At 42.0% G+C, this 27,355-nt stretch overlaps 1 protein-coding gene across 3 annotated transcripts in view; it reads left to right on the forward strand.

Moving 5' to 3' along the window:
• The window catches only part of LOC149315491 (tyrosine-protein phosphatase non-receptor type substrate 1-like), a 197,761-nt gene that overhangs the window by 165,582 nt on the left and 4,824 nt on the right, over positions 1-27,355 (forward strand). For all 3 annotated transcript variants that reach the window (XM_089513521.1, XM_089513520.1, XM_089513519.1), the window contains exons 4-8: positions 6,728-7,042; positions 14,645-14,992; positions 16,942-17,040; positions 18,948-18,969; positions 23,082-23,121. In XM_089513521.1, coding sequence (XP_089369647.1) covers positions 6,728-7,042; positions 14,645-14,992; positions 16,942-17,040; positions 18,948-18,969; positions 23,082-23,121 — 824 coding nt within the window. The remainder of the gene's footprint in view (positions 1-6,727; positions 7,043-14,644; positions 14,993-16,941; positions 17,041-18,947; positions 18,970-23,081; positions 23,122-27,355) is intronic.

Raw genomic sequence — 27,355 nt, forward strand, 5'->3', positions numbered from 1 at the left:
ACCCTGAATTGCCATCCCTCTCTTCCTCTCTGTCTGAGCTCTCCACTGGGCAACTCTCTGTCCCATCTCCTAGCAGAATTCTTGATGGAGACAGCAATGTGGAATTGGCATCAATGGGCAGATGCAAAGCAGAAGTGGACATTTTAAAAAATCATGCAAGTATTAGCGCTGCAAAAGAGGACATATCTGGGAAAAGGAGGGTGTGTGATAACCCGATCATATGTTAAAAGATCATTATTCGAACACACCTCCTGATCTTATCTGATTTTAGACGCTAAGCAGGTTTAAGCCTGGTTAGCATTTGGGTGGCAGAAGACCAGGGGAAAATATCAGTGATTACCAGGTTACAGTTAGGAAATAATCCTCTTTCCATGAGAGAATCATGGCTTTTGATCAAAGGGGCCTAGCTGATTTTATCCGATTTACACATATGCTACGGTTGGCGTCATTTTAAATTAACTGGTTTTAAGCCATTCAATGATTTAATATATTCTTATTCTTTTAAAATCATTGTTATCGTTGTTCATTGTGCTAAATTGGTTTTATTGTATGCCACCCTTAGACAGGACAGGATATAAATATTTCAGGAAATACATACATATGTACATCTGTTCCTTCTGCCGGTCAGATTATAATTGTTGTTGTAGTTGTTGTTGTTGTTGTTACTGTGAACCTTCAAGGCATTTCTGACCTATGGCTACCCTAAAGTGACCCTATCATGGGGTTTTCTTGACAGTTTCTTCAGCGGAGGTTTGCCATTGCCATTCACTGAGAGATCGTGACTTGCCCAAGGTTACCCAGTGGGTTTCCATGGCCGAACCAAGATCTGTTTAAACTTGTAGTCCAACACTCAAACCACTATACCACATTGGCTCCCAGATAATACAGACAGCAATATGGCAATACTTAGCTAGATGAACCAATATTCCAGTTCAGTATAAGATGGCTTCCCATACTTATATGTGAAAGAGCTCCCATGTATGGTTGTGCTTAGGTATACAAGCTCTCCTTTTCACTTGAGTCTTTTTCACACATGGTCTCAAAGGATTGCTTTATGTATCTAGTGCACCGTTTCCACATACATGAATAGTGTGCAAGGCACTTTCCGTTCCAGTTTCCTAGATATCACTTTCTAGGTCACAGACCTTTCCTGCTATAGGTAGTGTTTCTCAAGTAGGGTACCTCCAGATGTTTTTGGATTGTGACTTGCAGAAGACCTAACCAACTTGTCCAATGGTCAGGGCTTCTGGGAAATGAAGTCCAGCAATATCCAAAACCTCCCTGGTTGTAGAGCGTATCCCTGTATCTCATGAGCCGTTCTTTGATTCGATCCAAGTATGTAATTTCTTTTTCAATCTCTTTCCCTGCCGCCAGCACAAAATATTATCTGCACGGATGTTAGCTTCAAAGGCAAGCGCATAAAATATCAATATTTCTCAACTGATTTATGGGGAAGAAATAGATTAAAGTGGCATTGCTTGGCTTTGACATTTCAGTGTTTCTCATTCTTATTAGGCATATGTCACTCTTTAACCGTGTCTCGATTCCTTTCACAACTTTGCATTGTACGTCTGAGTTAAGACAGCCGTTATGGTTATGGGAAAGAATGGCTCAGTTTTGCATTTCTTTCCTTCCAGGCATTTTAAACCCACTCAACCAAATGCTTTACTTCTGCACTGTACGAAAATGTTGTTGAGGTTCTCTGTATCTTTTAGTTACCTTACCATTTTTGAACCTCCTCTCCCTTTCTATTATTATTATTATTATTATTATTATTATTAATCCTTTATCCCAGTCTGAGATTCAAGTGAGCCTGTGGACTTATGGTGACCACATGAATTTGACAGGGTTTTCTTCTTTTAATTTTTTTTATGGTTAGGTTTTTAACCAGTTTTATCTGTGAGCTGCCTTGTGTCCCTTGCTGGAAGAAAGCCAGCATGGAAAATAAATAAATAAATAAATAAATAAATAAATAAATAAATAAATAAATGGCAAGCAATACTTGGAGACGATTTTGCCATTTCCTTCCTCTGAAATATAGCCTAGAGCACCTAGTATTTCTAATCAATCTCCCACCCAAGTACTAACCAGACTGATCATGCTTAGCTTTCAAGATCAGCCAGCATCTGGTGCCTTGGAGGTATTTAGGCTTTCCTGTGGTAGGAAGATATGGTTCTTAAAATAGCATGGACCTGAGACATATAGGACTTTAGAGGTCATAACCAGCAATTGGGATCTGGTGCGTTTAGGGTATTTGTCTGCCTACAAAGTTTAAAACAGATACAGCTCTAAAATTAACATCATACAAATATTTAAAACTATAATTAAACATATCATGATTGTGATCTTGCAATGTATGTTGCAGAACCTTCTAATGATTAAACTATATCAATGTGGCCATGCTAATGAATTGTGCTACTGCACAACAGGGCACCATGCAAGATGTGCTTTGGAATATGTTGTGCATTGTGGATGTTGCACTTGGGACCATTTCACATTGAGACATAATGCATTATAAACCATTGCACAATAGCTTCATTGCTAGCTGCACTTGCACAGTAGTTCTGATGACATAGTTTCATCTCTCCTCTCCTCCTAAGAATACAAACGTTGCACAATGGCGCAATTCAACTTTATGTGATCATAAATCAGATTACAATTTCCCAGCAGAATGCCAACCGGTTACCCAAAATGGCTGTTACCCAAAATGCACTCACAGTCAGTATTTAATAGGGGAATTTTATTAGCTCAATTACAGCAGCCAAGCAGGCTTGGGGAACTCAAAGCAGGGATCAAGCCTGTGTATACTGGGTTCTGAGAAACAGCACTCCAGAATGGAAGTCCAAAATAGTTTTATTTGCAAATCAAGGGAAATCATCATTGACACAAAGACACTCACTCATGCACACATCCAAGAACTATCAATATAAAAGGTGGTAGCAGATAACAACTGAAGGGGTTGCAGGAGGTGATACTGTACCTATTCCAAAAGTTGGGGGACACTGTGAAATGAAATGGCTCAACAGCTGCCAGCAATGCTGAGGAGTCAAGCGAGATACTGAACTCAAGCCAGATTGAATTAGGGGTGCCTGAGCAAGAATATTTGTAGGACAAAGAAAGAGGGGGGCTGGACCTTGTGGTAACAAACCAAAAGTTATATGTTTTAGTTTATTTCTTTGTTTAATTTATATCCTGCCTTTCACCCAGTACAGGGCCCAAAAATAGAATTAAAAGCTTTAAAAACATGACAATTAAAAAGAAAGCAACAAAAGAAGAGTATAGCATATTCTAAAAGCCTTGTCCTTCCTGACCCAGCTATCGGTCATCGAAGACCTGCTGAAATAAAAAGGTCTTCCTCTGCCTACAGAAAATAGTAAAACACCGGGAGACTCATATGGGAGAATACAGTCTTTCATATAACCTGGACTTGAGCCATATAGAATCTTACAGCTCATAACCAGCACTATGAATTGTGCCCAGAAATGGAGTAGCAGCAAGTGGAGCTGTTGCAATAAGGGAGTTGTTGCTACTAAGCATTTCAGAATGGGGGTTGCTACAAAAAGACAAAGAAATAGGACCTTGAACAGATCAAACCTGGACTCTTCCTGGAAGCGAAGACGATTAAGGGGCTTGACAGACAGCCGCCCCTTTCCTAGCCAGATTGAGGCCATGGCAACCTCAGGCCACGGCCCCAGTTTGGCCTTTCAAGGGCACAAAAAGTGGCTCCTTTTTATTCCCTCAAAAGGGCACCATACCTGCAGCAGCACAGCTATATGGTGCTTTTTTGGCACTGTGTTGTTTGGATGCAGCGCTGGAGGAGTGTCATGATGCCTCACACCTTGTGGAGCGGCGTGTGGCATCATGGTGCCCTGTGGACGGAGTCAGGGCATGTGTCATCTGATGCAACACCCCAACTCCGCCCACAGGCCAGCCTTTCAGGCCGGTCTGTATAAGTTGAGGCTGTCGTACTTTGGCTCCATCATGAGAAGGCATGAACCATTGGAAAAGAAAATAATGCTGGGAAAGGTAGAAGGCAGCAGAAAGAGAGGAAGACCTCATGCCAGATGGATAGACTCAATCAGGGAGGCCAGGAGCCTGAATCTGCAAGACCTAAGCAGAGCAGTGGAGGATAGTGGGACTTAGAGATGTCTCATCCACAGGGTTGCCATGAATCGAGGTCAACTTGAAGGGAGCTAACAACAACAAATTATATAAGAGAGATGACCTCGGAGAGGTGATAGCTAGTGGCTTCCCAGCCTGTTGGGTAGTTGTGGTGGATTGTCTGATCAATTTAGTCCAAACTTTAAAGGAGCTGAACCTGTTTCAGAGTTCATCATCCTGGAGAGTTCTTTTCAAGTTCAAATTAAAATTCAGAGCAGACTGACTGTTTATGGACAACTGAGATGGGAACCGCTAGCCACCCATGCCTTGTAGTTTATTATGGATGCGATCCTGTTGGTTTCTTATGCGTGCTTAAATTTCCTGCAGAAGTGGCTGGACATTTTTATCTGATGTGCAGCATCCACATTAAATTAAAGGTTATGGAAGTGGAGTGGCACATGTGGTATAATTATACAATGCAGCCATTCAACGCAAGGGTTGTGTGCCATAATCAGTGCATGACTCCACATGCAGCAAGGCATTTTAAAAGAAATTGTTACTGAGTGTCCATTCTTCCATTCAAAACGTTGGTAAGTGGAAGCTTTTCCACTACATGCAGTCCTGACATTCAAATTGTGTTGAAAGTTAATTTAAAAAAAGAAAGAAAAGAAAAAGAGTAAGTCAATACAGACCTGTAAAAACATTAAAACATATCACTATCCTATGATTCTTTATTATATTATTATCCTTTTTATATAATTACCTTTATTATTCTTTATTATACCCCTACATCAAATACCTGAACTGAAAAGAAGGAAAAGCCTCAAAAATCTTATCAAAGAAAAAACGCTGTTTAAAAACACAATTGTTTTCGGGATTGCAAAAAGTGTATGTGTACAGTGTGTGTGTATGTATTCAGGGATTGTATTTTTGTTTTGCAGTAATTTGCAGAAGGCATTGAAATAGGAGCGGGTATCAGTAGTTCACTCGTTGCATTGTGTATGTTTACATATCACCATTGGCGTCTAAAATCAGGTGTGGGTGTCCGTTTTAATACACAGCTGTTACTTTTAAAGTGCCTTAGCATGCATAGATTTATCCTACACAACTTGATCGTAGGGTCTAGACCTGTATTTTCAGACATTTCCACTACTTTGGTTTCTCTCCCATCTTTTGTGCAACACACCTTCTGTTTTTTCTCCTCTTTGACAATTTCTCCCTTTTCAAGTCTTTTCCCCAGCTCCCTTTTCACACCATAGGAAGCTCTTTAATGGTTATCCTTGATATAAAACTGCCTTTAGAATCCTGCTGTATCACCTACCTCCCCCCCACCCCCGACTAAAAACCTGGTCTGGCTTCCTAATGAAATTGGTGGAAATCAGTTCATTTACTTGGAGATGTGATGGCTCTCTAGAATTTAATCTGAGCTCTGGGATTAATTGCACCCTTGGGCCCGGAGCCTAATGAGTTCTTGCTTGGTCTGCAGACCATGACACATAGAGTTTGACACCCAGTAGCCAAGATCCTACCTTGGTTTTTGTGTAGCTTAAGTCTCTGCATGTGGAGTTACCTTCTGATTGTGGTACACACTGCACTTGTTGAATGGTAACCCTCCTTTGCAAGCCAGTGCACAAACAGCTATACTGCTGAATGCACAACTGGACGCACAATCAAATATTCAATCAGTGTTCAACTAAATGCTTAAGTTAATGCACCTGTGCATTTGGAAAGGACATTGTGTGTGCAACTCTGCTTCTCTGGTCTTGATCTGAATGCAGACCTTGTGTGCATCAGGCAAAAATGGCCAATGGCTTTTGCAGGAAAGCTTACACATGTGCAAAGGCTTACACAGGGAGCTCTGGTGGCTCAGTGTTTAAATGATGGTACTGCAGCCATTCACAGCCACAATGTTGTGAGTTTGATCCCTGGCAGGGCTCCAGGGTCGAGTCAGCCTTGCATCCTTCCGTGAGTCACTAAAATCAGTACTCAGCTTGTTGGGGGCAATTCGCTTAAACATTGCAAACTGCTTAGGGAGTGCTTAAGTACACTGATAAGCTGTATAGAAATGTACTTGCTATTGCTATTACTTTTGCTATTGCAAAACACCAACATTATTCCAGCCATTGTGTTACCACATGAGCAGATGTTGTAGCTTCTAAATGTGGGTTGCAGCCCAGCATACACAACGGCGAGCAGACATAATCTGCTATAGCAATGGAGACATAGGCTCAGAGGCTGAGTAACACCAGACCTAGAAATTAATGGAAAGCCAGTAATCCTTTGTATGAGGTACCTGAGACCCATGGCCCTGACAGATAAGGGACTCTGGAGCCTGAGACCTACAAGTCTGAGAACTATCTAGCACTGGCAACCTATGGGCCTGCTTCCAATACTGGGACAGCGCTCCCTTTTCCATGAACTCTGCAGTCCTCGAAGCCAGTGCCAGCACCTTTCTGAAGACCTACACAATCCCTGGAGCTGGTGTACCAGTACCAACAGTGGGCCACCCTTGAGCCTTTGGTGAGATAGAGGGATAGACCCTGGGAGAGGTGGTGTGGGACTGGTGGATAGGTTCTACCCAATAGGGAATGCTACATCATGTGTCACTACTCTCTTCTTCTTGCAGCCACGCCTTCACAGCCATCTATCCAAGGGCCCACCAGCAGAGTGGAGTCGGGAGCCTCAGTGACTTTCAACTGCACTTCGGATCGGTTCTCTCCCCGAGACATCGAAGTCACCTGGTGGAAGGACGGGAGGCCCATCCAACCCTTGCAGACCACTGTTCTACCAGAAGGAGAGAGCATCTCCTATCAGGTTTTGAGCACTGTGGAAGTACAGCTCACAAAAGAGGATGTGAAGTCACAACTTGTCTGCCAGATCAACCACAACACTTTAAGAAGTCCCTTGAAGCAAGGCTTTAGAGTCGGGGATGTCCTCAGAGGTACTGGGGCTGGCAGGGCTCTGGCTTCCAGATGAGAAATGATTGCAAAGGAGGGGAGGGGAGCTACATTTTGTGTGCTAGGGAGAAAGAACAGGCTGTTATTTTATATGACATGGTGCCTCCTTCTTTGGAGGTCTTCAAACAGAGGCTGGATGGCTGTCTGTTGGGATTCTGATTGAGAGTTCCTGCATGGCAGGCGGTTGAACTGGATGGCCCTTGTGGGCTCCTCCAACTCTATAATTCTATGAGGACAGATGACTTTCGGGAATTGATGTCTTAGTTGTTGGTGTTTTCATTTCTAAATTGCCTTCATCCTCAAGTTATCTTAGTGCAGTACACATAGAATCATAGACTCTTAAGAGATGGAAGGGACTGCATGAAATCCACAATTAAAGCACTCCTAAAAGGTGCTCTATTTAAAGACCTCCAAAGATAAGTTTATCGCACTGGGGTTAAAACATTCCCCAGTGCGTTCTAACGTGCCCGTGTGCGGGCGCGCACGGAATGTGACGGGAACGCGATGGGGCCAAGAACACCATTTTACTGCAGACTGGAATGCCACTTTTGCCGCCGGGCATTCCAATCGCGTTCCCGTTGCATTCCAGAGGGTGCCATTTCTGAGAACGCTTTAAAACAGTTCTCAAAAATGGCGGCCCCTGGAATGCAATGGGAACGCAATTGGAATGCCTGGCAGCAAAGGCAGCATTCCAGTGTGCAGTAAAATAGGGTTCTCGGCCCCATCGTGTTCCCGTCACATTCCATGCGTGCCCGCGCGTGGGCACATTAGAACGCACTGGGGAACGTTTTATCCCCAGTGCGATATTCTTCAAAGAGTCCACCCCTCCTCCCAACACAAAACAATCCATTCTACTCTTACAGTAAAAAAAAAAAGTTCTTCCTAACATTTGGGTAGAAACTGTGTGAAATTTGAATCCATTAGTTTGTGTTCTAGTCTCCAGAGCAACAGAAAAGAAGCTCACTCCATCTTCTGCATGACATCCCTTCAGATATTTTAATACGTAATGGCTGTTGTATCACCACTGAGTCTTGCCTTCTCCAAGCTAAACAAACCCTAAGTCATCTTCATAAGGCTTGGTTTCCAGACCTTTGTTCATCTTTTAAAAGAATAAATCTGGTCAAAATTGTATACCACCACCGTAAGCTGAACACACCAGTCACATCTGATTTCAGAAGTGAAACAAAATCAGGTTTGGTTCATATTTGGATGGGAAGTCATCAGGAATGAATCCCACAGATCTCCAGGAAGGCCACTGGAAACTCTGGAGAGCCATCACTACTAATTGGAGTTGATACTCTGGACTAGTTGGGCCACTGGCCTGACCCAATGTAATGGAACTTCCTACTTTCCTAAAATTAGAGGCCCCTACCCTGCACCCAGCAAATCAACAACAAAATGCAGTCATCCATGAAATTAAATTTTAAAAGAAATTCTAAAAACCCTCTAAATTGTAAATCAATATGCCTGAGCATATTTAGTTTGGTGCTGGAAGGGGGGGGGGGGGAGTAGGTAGTAATTGAAACACCTTTGAAGTTGAGTTGCACCATGGAGATATTGGCTCCTGTACTTTGAGCCACACAGTTGATGAATCCTCGATTCTCCAGACTTTTCTGTGACTACAACTCCCATGTCCCTTTACCATTGGCCATATTATCTGGGGATTCTGGGAGCTGAAGTTTTAGAAATGGCCCAGACAGAGTGGGACATAGAACCCATGGGCTTCAATTTCTCTGAGCTTAAGAACATAAAAAGAGTCTGATTTGGACCAGAATGGAGGCATATCTGGTCCAGTATTCCATTCACGAAGTGGCCAACCAGTTGCCCATGAGAGAAGTCCACTAGCAAACCATAAACACAGCTTCCTCTGGCTAGCTATAGAGTTGATTGAGCCAGTGTGATCAAATGAGATATTTCTTGTGGTCTTAAGAAGCGGGCAATGTTGAATTACAGAGGCACATAAGGACAGGCCCTACAGCCATGCCCACAGGTAGAATTCATAGTCAAAAGTAGATTAATATATGGTTTTCTGATATTTATAGTCATGGGGCCTAACTGTCTGGTTATACCCAAATGTCATAAAACGCAGACAACATAGAGCACAGACAAATACCAAATGGATTACTAGGGTTGGATACAATATTAGAATATATTATTTAAAAATTTGTCCAAAAAGTAATCAAAAACTGCATAATTTCCAAACTATTCACAGTTTAGGATTTTGTTTGTGCACATTGGGAAACTCTGACAAGGGGAGTCCTAGACAGGCCAGAATCTCAAATTGTGGGCGTTGTTCTGCATGGAAATGTACATGGAGTGTTCAAGTTTCTTTTATAAAAACTAAAAATTTCTGCACAGAAAACAGCAGTATTTTTTTTACAAAGAAAATCATACATGTGGGTTTTTCAAGTTTTATGTAGAAAACCCAACATTTTCTGGACAGAACACATTTTCTAACAGAAAATGCAGTTTTCTGCATTTACCCATGTGTAATTTTTTGCACAAACAAAATCCTGAACTGTGAATAGTTTGAAAATTAATACAGTTTTTGAAGACTTTCTTGCAGCAAGGAGGATTTTTTTAAAAATCATTTTTACTCGTGACAGTGAAAATTGTGACAATTTGCTTCCCTACAAACCACTAGGAAAATCTCAGATTTACATTTTTGAAGCATGACTACAACCAAGCCTGTGCCTTGTAACCTCCATAAGCCCCAGTGATATTTATTTCTAATTTGCAGTATTTAGATTGCAGAACAGCCAATTGAAATGTTACTTCACAAACAATAGTTAAATTGCTTTGGATAGGTCTCACCTGGAATCTTGTGTCCGTTTCTGGGTACCAGAGTTTAAGAAGGACATTGACAAGCTAGATTATGTCCAGAGGAGGGTGACATAGATAGTAAGAGATCTATAAAACAAACCTTAGGAGAGATGGTTGAGAGAGCTGAACACGTTTAGTCTAGAGGGGAAAAGATGGGGAGGTAACATGGCAGTCATCTTGAAACATCTGAAGGAGTGTCAGGTGAGAGACGGAGCGAGCTTGTTCTTTGCTGCTGTTCCAGAAGACAGGATTCAAACCAGTGGGTTGAGATAACAGAAAAGGAGATTTTGGACATTATCAGACAAGGGAAATTGGAAGTATAATCCAATGGCAACCTAAATGCAATCATGGGGTTTAACGTTATTGTGTGATAGACAACCACACGTAAATTTGGGCAATGGGAAGTCAGTCCGAGCGCAATCATGGAGTTTCATCTTACTGCGTGAGAGGTGATCACATCCAATTTCAGGCAATGGCAAGCTATTTTTGGGCAATGGGAAGCCAGTTCAAGCGCAATTCGCATTCACATAAATTCGCTGAACTAGCGAATTCACGTAAATGTGTTCTGGCCCCACTTTCTTTTCATTCAAAATTAAGAGAAATTCCTCACGTGTGATAATGTCCATTAACTATGGCAAGAGCTGTTTGATGGTGGTCTCACTATGCTACTTCATCGACATGCATACACCCAAAAAGGAATCTAGTGGCAAACATCAGTAGTTCTGCTGGGACAGGGATAGCAATTTTGCTTGCTTAAAAAACTGTGCATGCAACTGTAGTTCTGTCTGCTGTTTACAGCTCTTCGGGTGATAGTGCCCCAAACCCTGTAGGTCTAGTTTGGTATGGATGCTGCTGCCAAATGTGACTCTGAGAGTGGGCAGTTGGCAGGGATGGGGTCCACATTGCCCCCCTCAGGAGATCATGGCGGGTGCTGTACCTCCCTGCTGCACCCCTAAAAAAATTTTTTCGAGAATTAAAATATAATTTTGCCACCTTTCACCATCTTTTGGCCTACCTCTGCTGAATAAACCTTGCCAGAAGAAGCCGTACAATAGGCAATAACAACAACAACAATGTAGTAGTAGCAGTAGTAATGGCCAGCATTCTACGTCTGCTCAGCTGTAGGCAGCCCTCCATATCCATAGATTCTGTATCCATGGGTCCCACTGTATCCACAGCTTGGAAATATTCCAAATTCCCCCGCCTCCCCCCAAAAACAGGAAATCTTGATTTTGCCATTTTATATAAGAGATACCGTTTTACTATTCCATTGTATTTAATAAGACTTGAGCATCCACAGATTTTGGTATCCATGGAAGGTCCCACAACTGAACCCCGGTGAATATCAGATACTGACTGTACTAAATTAAGTATACTTAGGTCCAAAACACACTGCAGAAATAATCCACTTTGAGACCGCCATAACAGCCCTGGTTTGATGCTAGAGAATTCTGGGAATTGTAATTTTGTGGGACATGTAGCCTTCTCTGTCTGAGAGCTCTGGGGCCACAATAAACTACAATTCCCAAGATTCCTTAGCACTGAGCCAGGGCAATTAAAATGGTCTCAAACTGGATAATTGTTTTGGATCTTAGGCAAAGAATAGGTAACTGTTCCATATTCATGATTGCTGTGTTGTCACAGTTGTGACATTGTTGCCATGTTTATAACATCCTCCCCTCACAACCCAGAAAGGGGATCCTTTCTGTTGGCAATCAGAGCATGGATGAATGACATCTCTGCCATGTTTGGGGGGCATCAGGCCAGGAGAGGTTACTTTGTTAAGTATACAGTTGGCTGTTCCCATTTGCGGCTTTGACTTTAGATTATTTGTGGTTTTGATTAATATGTTCTCTCTAGGAATCTCTAGGTCCTCCAGTGCAACTTCTGACAGACATTGACCATAGAGATATGCTGAAGAACCTAGAGAAAATACTTCTCTAGACATCTGTAGGTCCTCTAGTATGATTCTATGATTCATCTGGCAGATGTTGGCCATAGAGTTGCACTGGAGGACCTGGAGAGTCTTAGAGAGGAGTTCTCTAAGGTAAAAAGAACAGTGGTTTTTTAATTGTGTTTTTTCCACATTCACAGGGGTCCTTCACCCCTAACCACAGTGGATGTGGAGCGAACACTGTACTTAATTAGATGTAACTAAATAGCTGATAGAGCTGATAGAAAACACTGGAGGAGGAGGATGTCTGGAATCCTGTTGGGGGCTTACATCTTCGTAAGTGGATTTACATCTGCAAGAATTAGAACTGGGCAGTTCTGTAATGTCTATATCCAGTAAAGGACTAGTATTATGTTACTGCATAGAGTAGCCAGTGTAATGTCAATGTCCAGTAAAGAACTGTTGTTATTTTACTATGTAGAGGAGCCCGTGAAGTAACCAATGAGCAACGGGATTAATCCACAACAGGACCAATGTGCATCCCTCCCAGCTCATATCAGTTTCATTGTGCATTGATTGCATTGTGCATCAGGACACCAGCTAGGCAGTGCTGATGCACATCAGTAGCCCAATTCACATGGGGACATTCTTGTCAGTGTCCTGTTACACATCATTGCAATTCACTAACAGGGTTTCTTAGTGACTCTAATACATAAATACTATATCTAACTCAACTATGGTGCTTTACAGACCGCTCAAAAGGGCGGTCTGCCGGCGCCGGTGTTTGCTGCGGCAGGGAACCGCAGCAGACAAACCGCATGATTCCCTGGTGCAGCAAAAAGAACCCGCAAAAAGCAGGTTCTTTTTGCGACGCGGTTATGACGCTGTAAGGCGCCAATGGCGCACTTGCGGTGTCATTTCTGTGCCGCGATGTCAAAATGGCGGTGCCCATGTAGAATGGGCGCCACCATTTTGTACGTGCTCAGCACCTACTAGGATTAGGGGCGTCCAGAAAGGATGCCCCTTCCTAACGCTAGTATGTGCTGAGCATGTACTTTTTGGCAGTGTGGAACCCGCCTATAAGTCAATCTCATGCATACGTCAAGGGCAGGTTTGGGGGCCAGAATTATGGATTTTATTATGACCCACAGATAAGTCAAGTGTAAAACTAGGGGCAGGTAACAAAAGATCTAAAGGATGAAGCAAATGCCAAAAAACTTACAAAATTTACAGGCCATAGCTGTTTGTGCTCACACTAAATGTTGGATGGATGAGATTAGAAGGAGATCAGTGCTTTTAATACACATTACACTCTTGATGGTTCCTTTTTTAAAATAAGAGTTAAAATACAGCACTTACCTGTTGAAACGTCAACTCAGGTTTTTGGGGGTCAATTTTTTACTAAAATTTCTAGATTTATACATAGAATCATGAGTACAGTGGTACCCCGGGTTACGAAATTAATTGGTTCCGCTGCCGCTTTCGTAACCCGGAAACTTTCGCTAGCCGAATAGCCCATAGGCGCTAATAGCGAAAGCCGCGATTTCGTGTGAAATCGCGCCGAAAAGCACCAAAAAATTTTTTCGTAACCCGAAAAAAAAACCGTAACCCGGAACAGTTTTTTTCTTTGGAATTTTTTCGTATCCCAGGAATTTCGTAAGGCGGTGCTTTCGTATCCCGGGGTACCACTGTATATACAGTAAGTATATGTAAAATTACATAATGTACACCGTGATAGAAGATTTTGGATAATAATAATAATAATAATAATAATAATAATAATAATAATAGGAACATGCCACACTGACCAACAGTACAAAACCATTGATGTTCAAAACTCCAACTGGTAATACATAACAGGCTGTGAACCCAACTTAAAAAATCAGACACAGAGATTGGAAATAGAATAAACAAGGCAACTATGTACAGTGGGCCCTTGGTATCCACTGGAGTTTGGTTCCAGAACCCCCTTGGATACCAAAACCTGTGTATGCTCAGGTCCCATTAAATACAATGGCATAGTGAAATGGTGTCCCTAATAATAGAATAGCAAAAAATTATGGAATGTTTTTGGAACGTGTGTATCTGTGTGTGTGTGTTGGAATATTTTCAAACTTAAGGGATTGCCTCCTTGGGTACAATCCGCCCCGTACCCTCAGATCCTCTGGGAGGAATTTGTTGCAGTCCACAAAGACCAAATTGCCGGTGACCTCCCAGAGGACTTTTTCCACAAACGCTCCCACTTTATGGAATGGCCTGCCGGACAAGATCCATCAAATTGCCAACCTTGAGATCTTCAAGAAAGCTGTCAAGACAGATCTCTTCCGGCAGACCTTCCCGGAAAAGATCCCAGCCATGTAACGCTCACCCCCCCCCCCCCACAGTCATATACAAGCGAAGACTCTGCCCACTGTTATTTTATTGTAGTATTGTTTTTAGATTTTTATTGTCTGTAATTTTAATGGATGGAATTGTTTAATCCTTTTTTAAGGGGGAGGAATTGTATATATTGTATTTTTTAAAAAGGTTGTATGCCGCTTTGATTGTGGAAACAAAAAGCAAGATATAAATTAAAGTTTTATTATTATTATTATTATTATTATTATTTAAACCACAGATGGTTGAATCGGTTGATAAAGAATCTGTGGATATGGAGAGATAACTACCTGTTCCCTGTGTTATTTGAGTGATATTTTAGTAGATGAGGATGGATTGCTGCTTATAGCAAGATTTGGATTTTTATTTCCTATTATAAACCAAAGCCCAGATAGAATTCAGTCCCAATCCAGCCCTGCTTCGAATCCAAAAGAGATTTCCCTTGATGAATCTTAAGGTCTTGACACTGATTTCTTTGGCTTTGTTTGCACAGTTCCACCTAACATACGAGTAGAAACCATTCCACCGCCTCCCATCCAGCTGAACGACACTGTGACCATCACCTGCAACGTGGAAAATTTTTATCCAAATGACACAACCCTGGTCTGGCTTGAGAATAACAACAAGAGTGAAATAGGAACGGACGAACCCATGACTCAGAACTGGGATGGGACATCCTCTCTGAAGAGTTCCCTGGCCGTGAAGGCAACTGAAGAGAGGAATTTGTCGGTATTTGCTTGCCTGGTCAGACATAATTCTCAGCCTCCAGTTAACAAAACAGCAACATTGATCATTCGAGCACAGACTGAGGGAGATGAGAGTGCCGATATTCCTGGACCAGGTGAATGTGCGGGTTGATGCAAGTGTTATTCAATGCTTTGGTGCTTCCACTCTGTTCAATCCATGTTGACTGTCCATGTAAGCTGATTGTTTACTCTATATGCTCAGCCTGCATTGGATATGCATCTGTCATGTTGTGAAGAGTTCCAGCATATGGCCATTTGAATGTCAGACCTCTTCACTTAAAGGGAGAAGGCTGTCACTTCAGTGCTAAAACACCTATTTTGCATGCAGAATGTCCAAGATTCTGTCCCCAAAATCTCCAGGAAGAGCTTGGAAAAGCTCCTGTCTGAAAACATGGAGGATGTCACTGTCATTAAATGTAGATCAGTGTCATTATATTTTCTCCAACATGGTGCCCTCCAGGGTGTGCTAGTGGCTGGGTTTTGGGGGAGTTGTTTTCCAACACATCTGGGGAGGGTGTACCACATTGAAGATCTAAACGAACAAATGGTCAAACAGAATATTAGGCCAGTTGGTACATTCTCAACCTACTTCTCACCCACTGAGAACCTGTCTTCCAACTCTGATCCAGAGATGGCCTTTTTGATTTCTAGCTATCCTCTGTAACAGAGTTTGTTTCTTTGTTTATGTAGAATATTTATGCATGACTCTTCAGCCACACAGGACATCTTACAGATTATTAATTTGACAGTTTCCTACCTTCGGGTTTACAATCTAAAAAGACATGACACAAAAGGGGAAGGGAATGGCAGTGGACAAGGGGACCAAGGGACTGTGCAGACTGGCAGTTTGGGCCGGGTTGGGGGCGGAGTCGGGGCATAGCCTCTCCATGATGTACAGCTGGGCTCTGCCCCCAGGGCAGCATGATGCCATATACTGCACCACACAGCATGCGGCATCACAGTGCTCCTCTGGCACTGCGTCTGCACGAAGGAGCACCATAAAACTGCAGCACCACAGCTATCACACCCTATCACACCCTTTCCAGGGCACAAAAAGGAGCTGCTTTTTGCAGCTCCTCTTTGCACCCTAGAAAGGCCAGATTGGAGCTGCAGCATGCAGTTGCCATGGCCCCAACCTGGCTGTAAAAGGGGTGGCTGGAGACCACCACTTCGGGGCTGTCTGTACAGCCCCCAAGTCTAGCAGAAACTGTCAGTTCTTCTCTCCTTCCGAGGCGAGGGTGGTGGCAGTTGGAATAGAGGGAGGGTCCTCATCTTCTTCTGGAGCTAGGCATGGTGGAGCTGTGTCTGCCTCTTCTTCTCTCTCTCTGAGGCCAGGGTAGTGGGAGTAAGATAAAGGGAGGGCCTTTCATCTGCCTCTAGGACTATGCATGGGGGAGTTGGTGGGAACAAGACACAGCACCCAAGATGTGGACCACTAAGTCCTAGGATATCCAAGTTGTCCTGTCTCTGTGAATATTCTTCCCCCTTCTGAAGATGCTTGTTTGTTTGAGTCATATTTGAAGCTGCTGCCTGTGTGAACTCTGTCTTTGCTCCACCTAGAAAATTATTTAGTCAAACTTACATCTTCTGTCACTTCTTGTTTCATCTCATCTCACTGGGATATTGGCTGAGATCCTACATCAAGGAGATGAAGCGTTAACCTAACCCTCGTGGACTTGCATGATAGTTGCCCAATAATAATTGCCTTGTTAGTGGATAAAGCTGTTGCACAAAATGTGCAGACATATTTGCATATGTGCTGCCCATCACACAGTGTACAATGCCCATCTGTGTGCACAATGGACATGCACAATCAACTCCATTTACATGCAATACACACAACTCCATTTCTGCAACCTTGAACTGAATGTAGATGATCTACAGATGTGTCCCATTGCTTCTGCAGGAGGACTTATGCATATGTAAAACACCAACAGGATCCTAACCATTGTCCATTTGGTTTTTATTTTCTTGTTAACCACCTAGAGTGCCTCATTTGAGATAGGAAGAAAGGATGACAACTCTGAATGCAATTTCTTTGCAGGTGAAGCAAGCATCTTCATCATTGTTGCAGTGGTTTGCCTGCTCCTTGTAGTGTTGGTGGTTGCAATCATCTACCTCGTCCTAGCAAGGCATCACAAAGGTAGCTATTTGTATGTGTTCAGGTGTTTCCTTTATTTGTCCCATTTTGAGGCTTAGCATGGTGTGGAAATGCTGCCCTTATTCTGTAACTGAATAGGAACCCCTTGAGCACTTTTTTTTAAAAAAAATTATAAATTCCCCTTCATCCAAAAGAGGTAGCAGTACAGTCTACATGGCATTTTAAAAGATAAGTCCAGTATAATAACCATGCAGTTAAAAGCTGAATACCGCCACAATATTGTGGTGTGTCTTCAAGTCATTTCCAACTTATGGCAACCCTATGGAAAGCTATCATGAGGGTTTTCTTGGCAAGATCTGTACAGAGCGGGTTTGCTCTGAGGCTGAGAAGGCATGACTTACCAGAGGTCACTCAGTGGGTTTCCATGGATAAGGAAGGATTTGAACCTGGCTCTTCTAAAGCCCTAGTCCAGCAGACAAACCACTACACAACACTACCTCTACACCACCATGATATGACCTTAAATGTCTCCAGTGTCATCTGACTTGCAATGCTAAGCAGGGATAATCCTGGTATGTTCTCTGAGACCACCAAGGAATACTATGGCTTCTTCCTTTGATGTCAATGGGATGGTGAATCCACCACAGGTTTCCCCTTGAACTTTATAAGTTCTATCCAAGGTGCTGAACTCTATACCAAAGAGAAGTTGGCGCTTTGGATAGCTACCCCACAGCAGACTTATCACCCCATTTATATGGGAGACCCCAGCTGCCAGTAAATAGAAAAAGGCAATAAGAAACCTCTTATGGATAAATCTGACAAAGAAAACCCTATTCCAGGGTTGCCATAAATTGGTGTTAACTTGAAGGCACATAACAACAACAAGAAGAAGGTTATGGAATACATTCAGTCTTCAGAATTTAACTACAAAGGTTGTAACTTTGGATTAATTTTACACCTTGAATAGCACTTTTAAATTTCAGATTAAAACTCAGAGTGGCTTCAGGGATCCATCAGCCAGTACAAAAAGATTATTTTTTCTCCTTTGATTTCCTCTCTGTTGCTTTGAAAATTGTGCAGAGCTTGTCAAGTTACAACTGATATAGTTACCAGTATTGCATTATTGGGGGAGTAACAAAGGGTGCAGTGAGGCCACATTCCAAAACTAATGTAAAGAGTTAAAGCTTATTGTTAAAGAGTTAACGCTGAGTAATATAGTTCCTAGTAAGAGTTTCAAAAGTTACTTTTAAAGATCCTTTTTATAGGCATTTACCCAGAATGCTTTTCATGTTTTATGTCATTCTCTTATCAGCTCTATGGGGTTATTCCCCCAAAATCTAACAGAAGACAATGGAAAAGTAATGAGTATTACAACAAAAGGAAAATTAATGAGTAGTGCCACAGGCAGCACAAGTTCATTGTTTTCATCATTCTAATGAATAACCAAAGGAGGTTATTTTTAGGGTGCATCTACACTGTGGAAATAATACAATTTGATAACACTTTAACGGTCATAGCTCCGTCTTACAGAATCCTTGGATTTGTAGTTTTTGGCAGGGAAGGCTAAAGGGTTCTATAGGATGGAGCTATGGCACTTAAAGTGGTGTTACACTGCATTATTTCTACAGTGTAGAGGCACTCTTAAACATTAAACAATAATGGAACAAATTGCTTTTTAAAAAGTAGCTTTCCAACCTCTGAAATTGGGTTTAAATAACATTTTTTTCAGAGGAGGAGTTCCACACATTTTATCGGATTTTTAGTGACACCTCCCCCCCCCCCAAAAAAAAAAAAATGTTAAGAACAATTGTTCTTTGGTAGGAAAAATGCTGAAGACTTGCAGAGGGATTTTCCTCTCTCAAATGTCTTGGAAGGAACCTAGGAATTTCCTGAAGGTCAGGGGAAAATAGTATTCCAATTAATGTGATGATATCTTTTCTCCTCTGCAGGTAAAGACCCTACCTCCGTAAGGTAAGTCTGAGCATGTTAAGTATTGGGATACTTACTGATTGGAGGGAGGGGGCATGGTGTAATAGCTAGAGTGGCTTTCCCTTGTCCTAATTCTCCAACTTTGTTGGACTGCAACTCCCATCTTCCCCACCTAGCCCAGCAGTTGAAGCTAAGCATAAAGTAGGACCACAGCTATCAGCTGATGTTTTTCAGCCAAAACAAGAAACCAGAGGTAGGAATCATGTAGCTCTCCAGAGGTTTTTGGACTGTAAGTCCCACCTTCCTTCACCATTGTTTCCGTTGGCTTCTCAGACAACTGGAAATTGCAGTCCAATAACATCTAGAGCCTTGCAATCTACAGCCTGCTGTAACTGAGATACGGACCTAAATCAAATTGTTGAGCTCAATTGGATGTCAATATTAAACCAACTGATACCAACACAAGTGTTGCCAGATATTCAAAATAAGAGGCAGTCAGAATTAATGATGGACACAATTGACAGCGAGGAAGTAGCTATCAATGAATTCGTATTCATCCTAAACACCAAGTGAAAATATTGATTTCCGCTATGTCTTTCTCTGCAAAATTGACCCATTTTCCACATTTGTAAATTACACAATGTACATATTTCAGTCTTTATGAAGGGCCCACATTCAAAAATACAGGATGTTTATTTGATTTTATTTTTTGGGGATCTTGTTCTGTCTATATAAAAGGACATACTTTCTAGCCCACAAATAGGGGGCACCCTTTAGAATAAAGGACACACTTAACCGGTACTTATTTAAATGCTCCTGATTCACTGGGTCTTCTTTAGCTGAGGATGACTCTCTAGTCTAGAGAAACACATCATTTCTATCCCTGTATTAAACAAATCCATTTTCAACACGTTATCAGAGGCTGACATTCAACCAGGGCTGCTGAAGGTATTTGAGAAGTAGCCACCATGGAGATTTTTAAAGAAAGCCTTTAAGCAAGGTTACCTTCTTGTTGGTTTTGAAACCTAAGAAATGTTTGCTCCAGAGACTTATTATTTTGTTGTCTGGCTTTCTTTCTCTATTTTGCTGCTGATCTCCTGGGTTCCCTCCCACCATCACTACTATCCCAAGACTTCTGTCTTTCTCTTGTCCTGGGCTTTGTGCTGTCTTTTATATTTTTCTTATTCACCAGGGTCCTGTATCGGGGTTGTGTAGCATGACTCTCCAGAGTTATGCGTTTATTATGTTACAAAGCCCTTGTGTTGAATGACAACATTGGATGCATAGCCCAGTGCACAACCTAAACTGAGATCCTACTTTGCTTCTGCGTGGCGTAAATATCTGCTGATGGAGTTATATTGTACTGCCATCATGTCTAAGCAGAATTCCAGTGTAGGATTCAAAGACATAGGACTTTATCACACAGAGCCAAATTGGAGGCAAATTAGTTAAATCCCATGCAGAAATGGGATTTTAAAATCCACTTTTGCGGGTGGTTTTTCAGATGCGGTGTCAACGAGAAATAACACAACATTAATTCAAATGCAAAGTCAACAAAACACACTCCTTTTTACTTTCGGAAAGTTCCCAAAGTAAAAAGGAATGGGTTTTGTCAACTTTGCACTCGGTTTAATGTCGCGTTATTTCTCATTGACACAAATTTTGTGTGAAAAGCTACCTGCTTTTGCAGGTCATTTCTAGTTTCTGTTTGGATTAACCTTGAACGTTGTGTGAAAAATAAGCCGCTTTTGTGGGGGGTTTTCACTCTAAATCAAGTTTCTGCACGGGATCCGTCTGTGTGATACACTCCATAGCCGTGTTAGTCTAGATCAGAATGCAAAGGGATCTTGAAGCGCCATTAAGACTAACTGAAAGAAAAAAGTTGGTAGCATATGCTTTCATAAACAAAGAGTGCATCTACACTGTAGAGGTAAAGCAGTTTGATGCCATTGTAACTGCCATGACTCCATCCTGCAGAATCCTGGGATTTGTAGTTTGATGAGGCACAGCACTCTTTGGTAGGGAAGGCTGAAGACCTTGTAAAAATACAAATCCCAGGATTTCCATAGGATGGACAGTTAAAGTGGTGCCAAACTGAATTAATTCTACAGTGTGGCAGCTGCCAGAGAATGGGTGGTGTTTCACAATGCACAGGGTGCAACTCCAGTGTGAAACATCAATGTACAAGTGCAGTGCATAGTGTGCAGTGGAAAACTGCAATGTCCCACATTGCTTTATGTGCAACTCTGCCTCTGCTACTGTCAGCAGAATGTCTAGGTTGCGCTGTGCCTAATAATTCACCCTGCATGCATAGTGCATTTACATTTGTGCATTTCACTAGCAGAATGGCAATCATAATGTGCATCTGCCCACAGAGGAGCTGCATATGTGCAACTCAGCTTCCAAACTTTGTACCGAACATGAATGTGCTGTCTTGGACAACAATGTCCAGCCTCTTTCATAGGGACTAACTCCTGTGTAAGTCATAATTGAGAGCCAGCGTGGTGTAGTGGTTTACACATTGGCCTATGAGCCTGGAGGCCAGGGTTTCAAATCTCAGCTTGGCCAGGGAAACCCACTGGGTGAGCTTAGGCCAGTCACACTCTCACAGCCTCAGATGATGGCTATGGCAATCCAGTTGTCAAGAAACTTGCCAAGAAAACCCCATGATGGGATCGTAGACTTAGGGTCATCATAAGTCAGAAACAACTTGGAAGACGCACAGCAACAAAAATGACACAATCAGGATCTCAGCCATTGTTTTACACTTTCAGATTGTTAGTCACCATGTCTTTTCTTTTCTTTAAATCTTTTATTGTAGGTTCCTGTTGGTTAGTCACATGGATCCCGATTCTAAAACATCATGCCTTAGACTGATTAAGATTTATTGCCTGCCATTTGTCAAGGGGGAGTTTAATTGCAAATGTGCCCTCCTGCCACTTAACGGGACGACAATAAAAATGATGCGGCTGTTATTTATTTTCTTGTTAATTTTATAGTCCGTGTTTTCATGTAAAAGACAACAAACACCATGTAATATAATAAGCAATAAGACCGTTGTATAAAAAGGCAGACGGAAGAGCCGACAAAAAGTCAGGCAACACCAGTCAATTGAAAGCCATATTAAAATTAAAACATCTCAGAGCAGGACACACTGTTTCTTCTTCCCATCCACCTCATTTTGCCCTCACCACAACCCTGTGAGGTAGGTTAGGCTAACAAAGAAGGAGAGAGCAGAGACAGTGGGTTGAGCTCAGCTTTCCTGACCTATGTCCAATTCCCTATTCTCTAAATGAGTCCAGGAAGGAAGGAAAGGAATTACAAGAGATATCCAGAATGCTAAAATATTGAAATCCACACATCTTCCATGCACAGAAAATGAGTTGTTCCTTTCATTCATAAAAGGGGAAAGTACAATGATACCCTTGATATCTGCTGGGGTTTGGTTACCAAAATCTGTAGATGTTCAAGTCCCATCAAATACAGTAGCATAGTAAAATTGTGTCCCTTGTATAAAATGGCAAAATCAAAGTTTTCTTTTTGGATTTATTATTATTATTATTATTATTATTATTATTATTATTATTATGCTTTATTTATATAGCGCTGTAGATTTACAATGTTTTCAAACTGTGGATGGTTAAATCAATGGATAAAGAATCCATAGATACAGAAGGCTGACTGTATCTTGAAGGAGCAGCAGGTGTGTGGTGGATTTTGGGAGTTGTAGTCCAAAAAAGATACATTGTCCACATTCCAGCAGAAGAACTTGCAAAAGTGGTTCTTCCTAAGCTTGACAGGTATAAGTTGGGAAAGTACCCTTTTCCACAAAAGAGTGATCTTCGAATGCCAGTGATTTGAATGCCAACCATTTAGTTTGTCTGTGCCCCTTTACTGTTTGCAGACAGCATGGTGGGGTCTGAAGGCCATATGGCTTTTTGGAATTGAGAATTTGGGGAAAATCCACTTGGGAGGGAAACATGGCTGAGTGATAAAGGGGGACTTATAGTGATCCCACACAAGAGGTCTTGGCACAGCCTAACAAGCAGCCGTCACCAAGGTACATATTTTAAGGTGTATGAGAGAGAAAGGTGCAATAGTATTAGGCTTGCTTTTTCTTTTGGTGATTTTATGTTTTTTTGTCATTGTTTTAGGCTACATGAATCTGAGAAGACTTCTGGAGTGACGAATCAGGTACATTGTGCTAAATTTCTTAGGCTGCAGAGGTCATAATAATAACAAACATTTGCTTAATCTCAAGTAATCCACACTAGTGGCATAGTGATTTGAGCACTGAACCATGGAGACCATGATTCGAATCCCAGTTTGGCCACTGGGCAACCTTGGGCAGGTCAGACTCTCTCAGCCTCAGGGGAAAATAATGGAAAACCTCCCCTGAGCAAATCTTGCCAGGAAAACCCCGTGATAGGTTTGCCTTATGGACACCATATTTTGGAAACAATTTGAAGGCACACAACAACAAGTCCACACTAGGCCATCATCATCTTGTAAAATCCTGGGATTTGTGGTTTGGTGAATTGCTTAGCATTCTCTGCCAGAGAGCTCTAGTTTACACCGTTGAGGTGCCAAAGAACAGGAACTGTGTAGTATATGTTCACTCCCTGTCAGGAACACCCTACTAGGAAGGGTCACTTTTGTTATGCAGCATGACACCACTTTAACTGTATGTAGAGAGATCTTGTAGCACCTTTGAGTCTAACTGAAAGAAAGAAATTGGCAGCATGAACTTTTGTAGAAGACTGAAGTCTATGAAAGCTCATGCTGCCAACTTCTTTCTTTCAGCTAGTCTCAAAGGTGCTACAAGAACCCGCTACATACTGATTCTACAGACTAGCATGGCTATGTCATTGGATTCTACCACTTTAACTGTCATGGCTTCATCCTACAGAATCCTAGGATTTGTAGTCTTGTGAAGCACCAGTACTCTTTTGCTGAGAAGGCTAAAACCCTGTAAAACTACAAATCCTAGGATTCCATAGAATGGCGCTACAGCACTTCAAGTGGTGTCAAGCTGCATTATTTCTACAGTGTAGATGCACCCCAGAATGGCCCTTATTTCTAGTCTTGCCCTCCAAGATCTGATCTCAGTGGGCTTGCCCTCTAAATGCTGATGGTTAGAGGGTCTCTCAAGGGACATACTAAGCTATGGTTTTATGCGTTAAAAAAAGTCCTCACCAAGGCTAAGGGAAGCAGTATTTGACATTTTAGAGGCAAAAATTAAAAATTGGGAGGGTGAGAGCCCCTTTGGGGCCTCTAAATGGTTTTTGTGAGCCATATGCAGCCCACATGGCACCCTTTTCCCATCTCTGTGGTAGATGGACTGATCCTGCGACTCTGTTCAAAAAGACACTGTAGAAATAATCCAGTTTGAGACTGCTTTAACTGCCTGGGCTCAGTGCTAAGAAATCCTGGGAATTGTAGTTTATTGTGGCACCAGAGCTCTTTGACAGAGAAGGCTAAACGTCTCATAAAACTACAGTTCCCAGAATTCCCTAGCATTGAGCCTGGGCAGCTAAAGCCGTCTCATACTGGATTATTTCTGCAGTATGTTTTAGACCTAAGTCTATAAGGCAACTTCATGCATTCATATGAGTCCCTCCTGAGCCTGGCGGACTTATGCAAGCGTTTATTCCCTAAGACATAGACACTGTTATTCAACAAACCTAGAACAAGAAGTGACTTCTCTTTACATCATCTTATGAAAAATGTTCTCTCCTGAGCCAAAAATGGCCCAAAGGAACATGGCAAAAAAAAATCCCCATATGCTCAGATGACATTTGGAGGCAAAAATCATGGGCAGCCCTCCAAAATCACCGGGGAGAGGCACTGTGCCCCCCCCCCCCCCACTTTCCCCTAGGTGCCCATCCCTGGCTTAGATGTAATGCAGTGCAAGCAACATTGTTCATTTTCATTGCCCACTTTCTTGCTTTTTTCTTTGTAATGACAGCATAACAAAACTACATTTCAAATTTTATTCCAAAACGAACTAATTTATTTACATTAGGACCCCATATTATGCAATGCATCCATTCTGGGACATCTAATGAATCTCACATAAAATCTGGAACATTATTTCTCTTACCTGAAATGAATGCCAAAGTATTTTCTCTAGGCGTTTCCTCCATCTTCCAGTGAAATTCCATGGTATGCTTCCATCAGCCATTGACTATAGAGTCACACTGGAGGAGCAAGAAATGCCTAGAGAAATGTTCTCTCCAGGCATTTTCTAGGTCCTCCTGTTCCATTCTGTGGAATGCTTCTGCCAGAGGTTGACCTCTGGCAAATGTGACTAACAAGGGACTCACAGGTCTTCGCATATAACCAAAACATGCATGAGTTCATATGTGAATATGAACTCACATAATACAGGGTCCTACTGTAATCGATTTATGTCCCGCTTTTCTCCGAAATGGGACTCAAAGCAGCTTACAGTAATGATCGGAAACAACATTATGGGAGGTGTTATTCTGGTCTCAAAAGAACTAAGGTTTTGGTTTTGGTTTTCAAAGTGACAGGTAACAGTACGTTGTGCAATGAGTGACTTAAAAATGAGAGGTTTGAAACATGGACTGTAACCAATCTTTTCAGTGGTGGCTTTGCAATGCCTTACACGACAAAATACTTCTTAAAACTGATTTTGTATGCAAAGTCATGCACAGTCCATTCTAGGAAATGGTACTATACCTACCTTCTAGCCCTCCTCCACCTCGCTTTCTGAGATTCACTAGAACTTTGATACTTTCATCCTTTAATGATAAGGGCTAGAAGCATGCTTTATTTATGTCTCAGTGGTGGGTAAAGGTCACCACACCAATGGATTACTGAATCTGCTCCAATTGCTAGTCCAAACTTGGGAGGAGACATCCAAGGTGCTGAACATAATGCTGGAGAGGGTTTCACAACCATGGTTAGTTCCTTTAAAGTTCATAGTAAACCCCTGAGTGGATTCACCACCACCCTGACGTGGAAGGTGCCACTCACCACCCTTGGATTCTGCCTGGGATGGGATCCTTTTAAATGAGACAAGGAAGATGGGTCTTGGTTCACCCTTTCAGATAAGACCACCGGCTGCAACTTTGTTGTCGCTGTTGTGGTATTTGCTTCATCTTTCTCTTTTGTTCCCTTGCAAAAAATGTGCCTTGCTTATGAAAAGGCCCAGCTGCACAGCAGCCTAGCACGTTTTATTTTTAGAGGTTGTCTTTTGTGTGGGGCAATTGTGTGATATTGCTGAGCAAACCGGCTCCCTCCGCCCTGTACGTCGCTGTTTTCTCGCAGCCAGCGTAGCCGCTCACGTAGGTAGGCAGCTGTCCCTTGGACGGGGAAGATGTCACTCTTTTGGGACAATGGAGGGATGATATCTGTGACTCCGCCTAAGCTGCCAAGAACCCAGAAGGATGTTCCTCCTTCCTATAGACACAATGTTCTGTATCTGTGAAATTATTCTGAATTTATACCAGCTGCCCACCATCCCTTCAATACCACCAGTTAAGTTTTCCTTTATTTTCTTTTGCACTACTCTTTGGCAAAAGAAGCAGAAACTGAAGATCATCCAATAAAATCCACAGAGGAAACTGTGGATGCAAATCTCCTTTCACTTAGAAAGCTAGCATGTCATGGAGAAAGACTAGTAATTCATCCCTCTGCCATTTAGATTTCCTCTTTACTTTTAAAAGTGTATTTACCTGCTGGTTAAGAAAATTCTGTTTTGCCATTTAGTTAATTTTGCTTCTTTCTAGCTGACAGCATACAACTTTAAAATAATCAACATACTAAAAATTGAGAAAAAATGTAGGGTATTGGAATAAAAGAGCAGGTAAAGATTCCTTAGTAGTAAAAAAAAATAATTATAATTATATGTGTGCGGTACGCTTTCCAAAGTAATATTAGAAGAGATCCTTGGCCTGAAGAAATTATAAACTGAAATCCATGACACGGGAGATAGCAAAGGAAAGGGAGGGAGATAGGGAAAGAATGTATGGTTTAATCCAGTTCCTGGCCCCCAGCTAGAGTAGACCCATTCAGCCAGTGGAAGTTACATACATAAGTGTTGACATCAGTTTGTTTAATGTGCTTCCTCAAGCTGAGGTTAGCAAATGTATTTCGACCCATATTTCAATTACAGCAGAAGTGGGGATCATGTGGACCTTGAGATGCTGTTGGACTGCAGCATTCAGCAGCCCCAGTCAGCACAGCCAATGATGAGGAATGTTGGGAGTCGCAGTCCAACAGCATCTGGAGGGCTCCTCCACTCTCCCATTCCATATGAAGAGAGATCTTGTAGCACCTTTGAGACTAACTAAAAGAAAGAAGTTGCCAGCATGAGCTTTCCTAGACTTCAGCCTACTTCCTCTCCTAGATTTAAGTCTACTTCCTGAGGAAGTAGACTGAACTCCACGAAACCTCATGC

The sequence above is a fragment of the Sceloporus occidentalis genome, unplaced genomic scaffold (genome assembly GCF_023333645.1).
Source record: "Sceloporus occidentalis isolate IW3139 unplaced genomic scaffold, rSceOcc1.0.p SCAF_3, whole genome shotgun sequence".
Taxonomy (NCBI): domain Eukaryota; kingdom Metazoa; phylum Chordata; class Lepidosauria; order Squamata; family Phrynosomatidae; genus Sceloporus; species Sceloporus occidentalis.